This window comes from Rana temporaria, chromosome 5 (assembly GCF_905171775.1).
Source record: "Rana temporaria chromosome 5, aRanTem1.1, whole genome shotgun sequence".
NCBI lineage: Eukaryota > Metazoa > Chordata > Amphibia > Anura > Ranidae > Rana > Rana temporaria.
In genome coordinates, this window is record NC_053493.1 from 165,884,892 (window position 1) to 165,894,214 (window position 9,323).

The following is a 9,323-nucleotide window of genomic DNA, read 5'->3' on the forward strand; positions in this document are numbered from 1 at the left end:
GGAGGAAGAGGACTTTCTTTCCTCTCAAGGCCCACTTTATGCAGACACCATTCTTGCGGCATCACAGAACACACAAGAGGAGACCGAGGAGGAAGATTCTGGCAGTTTTGGAGGCATTAAAGCAGAGAAAGACCTACATATTAGTTGTAAACCCTCCCTTGACCACCATTACAAAGGGGAACTTATCTTGAGGACACCTTTGTGTCTTGTAAATTTTGTGTTTCTGTCTATACTTGACATGGCGGTTGCCTCACTTAATGTCGAGGGCAGTATGATGGGAGGGGAGGCAGTGGAGGGCAGTATGGGGGAACTGTACAGCATGACATGAGGGGGCCATGTATGAGAGGGAGCAGAGTGACCATGAGCGTCCTTGGGACAGGGAGCATTTCTCCTACATTTCTTCCAGTGGCAGGTACCGCCTTCAGGCAAGACCCAGGATCAGGGTGCAGAGCTTAAGCGCAAGGAGGAAATTAAATCCTCCTCTGGCTCACTCTGAATGCTGGGGCCCCACTCTCCTCCTCGTTATGATGCCTTTGGTTGCTAGATGTCAGACAGGCTGTGTCTAGCAACCAGTTTGGGCCGTGAGCTAGGAAGTGCCTGAGGGTGAATAATAAAGCAGGGCTCAGCCAGCATTACACAGGGCAGTGATGGACAGCAGCGATGCAGCAGCATTTTTAGTGGGGCATCATATCGGCCAAGAGGGCAATTCCGGGACGTTGTATTGTCCCACAATGAAGGTGCCTGGGACGCGGGACAGACCTCCCAAGGCGGGACTTTCACGGGCAATCCAGGACGGTTGGGAGGTACCCATCATGTTTGAGAAAGGAAAGGATATCCCTGAAACATGTTCATTTTGGGTTCTGTCCCATAAATGAGGTTACCTGGGAGCCATAAGAATACTGCCACTAGTTTTTGCTTCCGACGGCCCACCACTTCACTCAACAGGGATCCAAGACCATTCCTGCCTAAACACAGCCCTGCCTCAAGCCACTTGATGTTGTCTTCTGCTCTAGGTTCAAAATAGGTCCAATGGGTGTCTTAAGTTCATCTTATTTACTTTGATTTAGGGCTGTTACTGATCAAAATGTTTCTGTTCGTTTAATCGTTTTTTTTTTTTTTTAAATCGATTAATCGACTAATTTCGATTAATTATAACGCACATACAGATCCAACTACTTTTAGCTGATCTCCTCCTTGCAGGCTGATTCCCAGTGCAGCTACCAACCACTGGAAAAATGGATAGCAAGATACAAAAAACACACAAAGGCAGCGCTCGATGGGAATAGCATTAAAACTTTTATAGTCTTCAAGTAGGTAACCAAATAAATATTGCACTGGAGATAAAATCGATGTAGCTACATAAACTGTAAAAATGGTGCAAGTAATACCAAACGGTACCAAAAGCAGTCATAAAAACATGTAGCGAAGTATGATACTGGTATAAAAATGTGTACAACGATACCACTGCTGAATCCAGATGAGAAGAGGTTAACATCAGTCCGTCGGCATGTAGATGTCCCATGAAGGGAACTATCACCTCCCAGTGGATGGTTGTAGAATCCCAGGTTGATAGAGGGAAGTGTAACAGCCCTTGCGTGTGGCAGATAGTGAGGTCCCGCCGGCATGCAGATATGAAGGCAAAGGAGCCCTTTAGATGGACACGGCAAGCCCCGCCGGCGTCCGTGACGTTACTGGATCTCCGACGGAACTCTCTGAAGGCCCAGAAGCCGGCGGAGAGGTGAGTACCAATCAAAAGAATTTTAATCGATCAAAAAAATTAAAGATTAATCGATTAATTAAATGTTAATTTGCACAGCCCTACTTCGATTTAAATGTATCCAAGTTAATACACAAGATTATTACACCCTTCTTTCTAAGCCCTCATTCAGACGAGGCGGACTCCGCTGATCTGAGCTGACAGGTCCCTCTCCGCTCACTGCTTGACGAACGCCACTGTCTCCTAAAGAGAGATCTGATTAAAACAGACAGCATGTCCGTTTTTCATCAGATCTGATCCGATCCGCCATGGACGGATGGTGACGTATCGCCATACGTCTGATTTTAGCAGGTCGGATGTCAGCAGACATCCGACACTCCATAGGCTTGCATTGAGCGGCTAATCACCTTTTACTAAACGCTAACCTCCCCAAGTGGAAAAACTATGAAAATGTGAAATGAAAAAAAAAAGCACTCTCCAACACCTGCTTCAGGTATTGGTGTCTGTGACTCATTTGTAAATATGCACATTCTCACAAGGCCTTCCTCTCCCCCGCTTGGTCCAGGCCTGGAGGAGTGGAAGGAAACCTCAAAAGACAAGGCACAAAGACATCAGATGCAGTGATCCAAAACCTCTCCTCAGAACCAAACCCTTTCCAATGCACAAGGTACTGAAGAATTCATTTGCAGTGCCCGGAATCCAGAATTTCACTAACCTCATACTGCTGATTATCCTCAGAAACCAGGGATGTGGTAGGAAGAGGACGAGAACTTATTGAGAACTAAGGTTTGAAACCAACCCGGATTTAGCTTAGAAGTTGGCCTATGGCCAATGGATCTTGGGGCAAACTTCAGAGAAGGAACCCAGAGCTTGACGTTTCTGGTGGAAAGCCAGACTTTGTCCCCTGGCTGGAGAAAAGGCGGTTTACGTCTGTGACGGTCAGCAAAACCTTTGCATTTGTCATCAGCTGCCCGGAGGGAATTATTAACGTTGCCTCAAATAGGATTGCTAGATTCCTGAGCTGTAGCCAGCCATAGCCAAAGCTGGAATGTCTGGAGAACAGGTCATAGGAAGAGGGAGCTGAGGGCTGTCTTCCATATACTGTAAAAAAGGGTGTCTTCTGAGAACTGGTGTTTACTTGATTATTGTGAGAATTCTGCCCACAGGAGTAAAGAGGACCAAATGAGGTGTGGAGAAAGGCCTTGAACTCCTGATTCTGTCTGTCCATTGGATTGAGGGTGGTAAGAAGAGGGAAAAATCCAAGACTATATTGAAGGATTTGCAAAGGGCTCCCAAAAAACGAGAAGTAAATTGAACATCCCTGTTGGAAACACTATGAGAAAGAACCCCATGGAGGTGGAAGATTTCTCAAACAAAAATGGGAACCAAAGCAGGAGCAGATGGAAGACCAGGAAGAGGAACAAAATAAGTTCTCTTGGAAAATGTGATTACCACCCAAATGACCATATTCATTCTCTAGTCTCAGACAGTGGGAGATTGGTGATAAAATCCATGGCAATGTGAGACCAGGGCTCCCTGGGAATGGGCAAGGGCATGAGAAAACCAGCAAGAGCTTGTGTGGAGGATTTAGACTGAGCACAGACATGACAAGCCTTAACATAGTCTTTGACATCCGAGCGGAGAGTAGGTCACCGGTAGAGGCGACTGAGTAGGAAGGATCGGTGGAACCCGGCATGACCTACCACCTTGGAATCATGTCCCCAATGAAGGATCTTGTATGTTGGCTCAATGGGGACGAAGGTCTTGCCAGGAGGAATCTTTGACTCCAGGGTGGTAGAATGGGCAAGAATGCATGAGGCCAGAATGATCGGTTCAGGGGTGGGCTCCTCATCCAACGTGTTGCATGACCTAGAAACTGTATGAGCCCGACTGTTGCGGGAACCAGGTTTGTACTTAATCGTGAAATTAAAACTGGAAAAGAAAAGGCTCCACCTGGCCTGTCTGGGATTCCAGGCATTTGGCATTCTGTAAGTACTGCAGATTTTTGTGATCAGTAAAAATCGTTATGGAGTGAGGGGAACCCTCCAAAAGATGACATCACTCTAATGCCAATTTAATTGCAAGAAATTCCCGATCACCAATGTAGTTTTTTTCTCTGCCTGAGATTTTTTGGAGAAACGCACATGGTTGACGTTTCTTAAAGGATTGAGGAAGCACAGCTCCCACCCCCATTGAAGAGGCGTCCACTTCAATAAAAAAATTGATCCCCAGGATTAGGTCACCTTAAGAGGTCCAGAAACAAAGGCCTATTTGAAATCGTGAAACACAGACAGCTTCAGAAGACAACTCCTTGGCATTTGCACCCTTCTTAGTCAATGCGATAATAGGTGCAGAAATTGAAGAATAATTCCTAATGAACTGCTTATAATAATTTTTGAACCCAAGACAGCCTTGAGGCTGGCAGGTAGAGGCCAGTTGGTAATGGCCAATACCTTTTCCAGGATCCATACGAAGATCCAAACTAGAGACAAAGCATCCCAGAAACCAGACCTCAGAACATAAAAAAAAAACATTTTTCCAGTTTGGCATACAGATTTACTCTAAGGTGCTGAAGTACAATCTGGTCATGGTTTCTGTGAACAAGGAGATTTTCCCAAAAGATGAGTATCAATTTGTTGTCATCTGGATGACAAAGCAGATCCCTTAAGATTTTGTTGACAGTTTTGGAACACAGCTGGGTCATTACACAAACGAAAATGCATAACCAAGTATTCATAATGCCAATCTCTAATATTGAAGGTGTTTTTTCATTTGTCACCTTCCTGTATCCGTATCAGATTGTATACACCTCTGAGATCCAACTTGGTAAAAATGGAGGCACCTTTCAACCTGTCAAAGTTAAGATATTAAAGGTAAGGGGTATTGATTTTTTGATTGTCACCACGTTTAAACCTTGAAAGTCAATGCAGGGTCTTAAGGTACCATCCTTTTTTGGCAATGAAAGAACCTTGCTCCCGCAGGCGATGAGGGTTTCCAAATGAACCCTTTTCTCTAGATTTTCATGCGACTTATTCAGACATGGCCTGGGTCTCTGGAATGAGCAGAGGGTAGGTACGGCCCCTGGACAGAGCTGCTCTGGGAACAAGGTCAATGGCAGTCAAAGGGCCTGTGAGGAGGAAGCGCCTCAGCTGATTTTTTTGCAGAACACATCCCGGAAATCAGTATATGCAGTGGAAAGAGCAGAAGATACAGATGTGGTTGCAACAGGAAGTCTCAACCTTGAGTAGGTAGGACGAGAAACAGATGGAACCCCAAGCCAGGATCTGCCCAGAAGTCCAGTCAACGTGTGGAGAATGGAGCTGTAACAAAGGAAGGCCCAATACAATGGGGGTTGAGGCCTTTGAGTGGATATCCTTCCTTATCCTACCCTAGTGTACATCTTAACAGGGAGAGTCTAGAAGTGGATAGGACCCCCTGGAAGAACAGTGAAATCAATGGCCAAGACCACAAGTGGTGTAGTGAGGGGCGAAAGTGTAAGCTTCAGGGAAGATGCAGTTCTCCAGTCCATAAAACTGCCAGCAGCCCCTGGAATCCAGATAAGCCAAGACAGAATGAGAGGAAGTGCCTACATGAAGGAACAGAAAGATGACAAGAAGGTGATTTTTCTGGGTCCAATACGCCACCTTTCAGATGTATTGGACCCGAGCGTTTCCCAGATGGGAGCAGGAGACACAAAAATTACCTTTGCCCCCACAATAGAGACCCAGGCCCAGAGTTCTGCACCTAGCACGTTCCTCAGGGAAAAGACTGATCCGGGCCAACTGCATAGGTTTTGTCCTGTAGAGCATCTTCTGCCAGCTAGAGGGAGGGGAGCTCAAGCTGGCTAAGGACCAGGGGGAGTGTTGGGGGTGTGTGTGTGTGTTTTTACTTTTTTGTTCTGGACCTCTCCTGAAAGTGAATATTGATCTGGTTACATGAGGAAATTGCATCGTTCAGATCGGCAGGGATGGTACTTCCTGCTAATTCATCCTCCACTCGGTCAGAGAGAGGCAATGTAAAAAGTTTGCAACTAAGGCCTAATTTTTCAAGCTCAACTCAGCTCTTCATATACAAAACTGAAGGGCATACTGTCCCATGGAAAAAGACTCTCTTGCCTTTCATTTCTATTTTAAAATTAATGGGTTGTTTTACAAGGCAATCGTTTACAAACGCTTTAAAACAGATTGTTTATAAAAAATGTAAAATAAAAGATTTAATGAAATATAAAAATGTATAAATGATATAACCATTTTTATGCACTTGTTTAATGTTGATTGATACAGTGGATGATGCAACCATTAGATTGTGAAATCATTTCTCCATAGTGTTGGGACGGGCTGTGAACCGTAGGCTGTGATAGTACAATATAATATCTGTGTGGAAGAATTGGATCAGTGTTTCTCAACCTTGTCGGTCAAAGCACCCTTTAACTATTTCAATACAGGGAACTTGTATACCTTTCTGCCCAGACCAATTTTCAGGTTTCCGCGCAATCACATTTTGAATTTTAATTGCATGGTCATGCAACGCTTTACCCAAACAAAATGTTTATCATTTTTCCCAGTGTGGGTTTTATTTTTTGCGCCACAAAGAAAGATCGAAAATTTTGAAAATACGTTTTTTTCTTCCTTTGTTAAAAAACTTTGTAAATACAGTAAGTTTTCTTTCAGTGAGGGGCACACATAGGCAGCACTGATGGATGGCACTGGTGGGCACTAATCAGAAGGAACTGGCAGGCATCACTGATGGACATAGATTGGCATGCTTGGCCCTGGGTGGGCATCCCTGGTGGGCATCCTCAGGGGCTGCACTGATAAACAATCAGCACAGGCCCCCTGTCAGGAGAGCAGCCGATCAGCTCTCCTATACCCACATCTGTGAGTGCGAGTAGAAGAAAAGCCAATACATGGTGTGGTGTGGACACAGTTGATCACGTGGTAAAGCGCATACATCATGGGCTCTTTACCTCGATCGCAGATGTGTTGTGTCAGACTGACACACCACCAATCACTGCGCGCCCCCACGGCTTATCCTGCTGGACGTCAGACGCCCAGTCAGGATAATAGAACCACTTTCCGTCCATTTTGCTGTATGTCATTATGTACAATCTCGGTGCACCCCATTCTAAAATGTAAAAATTGTTTTATGTAACCTAGCAACATACACACATGCAGGACGCCCAATGTGACTTATTCCTCCAAAGCGTATACACACTGGTACTGACTAGTATTGAAATATTTCTCTCCCTCACACAGATAATGTGAGCTCATTGCTGATGGAGAGGGACAGGAGAGGGGCAAACAAAGATGTTGTGCAGGCACCTGACTTCCTTATCAATTGATCTTATTTGTTATTAGGACACCCGATGGCTGGAAGGTTGTAATTGTGCACAATGAAAGGCTGTTACTTGTGTAACTAAAAGGCAAGCTTGGTCCACCTGCTGGCTTGTATACAATGTTTGGGCATTTTTCCAAGGCATTGCTAAAGAAACCTGAAGGGTGCCTGGGAACCCTGGTTGAAAGGCTGAATTAGATAGATATATAAATTGACACTCAAATGAAAGCGAAATGTGTGTCATTTAGGAATTATTGAATGTACAATAAAAGGAATCTTAAATTGAAAACAATCCTTTGTGGTACTCAAATTGGTACTGGAAAAGTAGTAGTAGTTTTAAGTTTCTGCATTATTTGCAGTGGTGATGTCACTGCATCGCTTAACAAGATGGGGAATGAGATTTGATTAAAGACTCCAAAGTTGAGGTCTTTTTGTTTATTTTATTTATTTTTTCTCATAGTAACTTATCAGATGGGTGAGTACTTGAACCAAAATTTTAGAAGAGGTGGAGAAGGCTAATTATCTACATAGAGTATGCTTAATTTAAAAGTAATGCAGAACATAATGTATATAAGGGGCATATACTGTAACTGAGGTCATGATATTTGATTGTTGTATAGAGTCCTCCAGTGGTGCGTTTTTTTTTTTCTTTTTTTTTTTTTCCCCGATGACAGGGCTTTAGTCTTAACCCGGTCTTTCTTTTCGGGTTTGCAGGCTCCAATCCTTTGGACAAGCTGCAATGGCATCATTCCCAGGCATGCATGCAGAAGAGACGCTGTTCACAAGACAGGGCTCTGAAGGAACAGCATGGGTATGCCATTTCTTCAGAGCGCATGCCCTGGTGAAATCACTGGCAGCTTCACAAGTAAATGTTTCCTAAACTGTGCAAGTTTAGGAGATATTTACTGTACTGTACCTATTTATTATAGGCTTATAATAACCTTGCTGTATTTTAAACCGCAAGGTTACCTATACATTTTTGCATTGTTGCTAAAGCAAAGGAAAACCTATTGGAGTTGTGGTGTGTGTGGTTGTGCTGTGTGTGTGTGTGTGTGTGTGTGTGTGTGTGGTTGTGCTGTGTGTGGTTGTGCTGTGTGTGTGTGTGGTTGTGCTGTGTGTGTGTGTGGTTGTGCTGTGTGTGTGTGTGGTTGTGCTGTGTGTGTGTGTGTGTGTGTGTGTGTGTGGTGCTGTGTGTGTGTGTGTGTGTGTGGTTGTGCTGTGTTTTATTTATTTTTTCCCAGAAAAATTGCTTTAAGGTTTGACATTTTACTTGCACCTCTAGTACAAGTTTGAGATGCATCTGATTTTTTTACCTTTTACTTTGCTGTGCTTGAATGAATATTGTATTTCATAAAAAATTAGCTTGTCATCTTCAGTGTAATCGGGCATCTTATTTTCTTACTCACTTGAAGCTAAAACACTCTGTATACATTGTATTTTTGTTCCCAATTACTTTTATATTCATGTATTAAGCCCCTTCTGTCAAAATAGTCCTTAATATTAACCTTGACTGACATTTTCAATGGCTATAAACCTTTTACACGCCAGACGACTTGGGTGGCTTTATGGAAATTGTTATAGGGCTAAATTTTTGTTCTCCTTGTAAAAACTTTATTTTTAGATTACAAAGGAAGCCGAAGAATTTATTGTTGAGCAGTATCGGCGACTTAGACAGAGGGATGGAAGTGGAGTAGCAAAATCTGCATGGAGAATTACAGTCCGACAGCTTGAAAGCATGATACGATTATCTGAGAGCATGGCCCGTATACACTGCACTGATGAAGTAAGTAAATAATATTTGGAAAAAAAAATTTGATTGGTAAAACTTTTTTTCTAATGCTTATGTACAGTATCTCACAAAAGTTAGTACACCGCTCTCTTAATGTGATAACAGTGAAGAAATTACAGTTTGCTATAATGTAAAGTAGTGAGTGTACAGCTTGTATAACAGTGTAAATTTTCTGTCCCCTCAAAATAACTCAACACACAGTCATTAATGTCTAAACTGCTGGCAACAGCGAGTACACCCCTAAGTGAAAATGTCCAAATTGGGCCAATTGTCCAAAGTGTCAATATTTAGTGGCCACCATTTTCCAGCACTGCCTTAACCCTTTTGGGCATGGAGTTTACCAGAGCTTCAAAGGGTTGCCACTGGAGTCCTCTTCCACATGACGACATCACGGAGCTGGTGGATGTTAAAGATCTTGCGCTTCTCCACCTTCCGTTTTGAGGCTGCCTCACAGATTGCTCAATAGGGTTTAGGTCTGGAGAC

At 43.5% G+C, this 9,323-nt stretch overlaps 1 protein-coding gene across 1 annotated transcript in view; it reads left to right on the top strand.

Annotated features, from left to right (window-relative positions):
- LOC120940454 (maternal DNA replication licensing factor mcm6) overlaps positions 1-9,323 on the top strand; it is a 206,464-nt gene that overhangs the window by 157,233 nt on the left and 39,908 nt on the right. Inside the window, exon 13 of the mRNA XM_040353332.1 lies at positions 8,673-8,834. Within this exon, the coding sequence (XP_040209266.1) occupies positions 8,673-8,834 (162 nt within the window). The remainder of the gene's footprint in view (positions 1-8,672; positions 8,835-9,323) is intronic.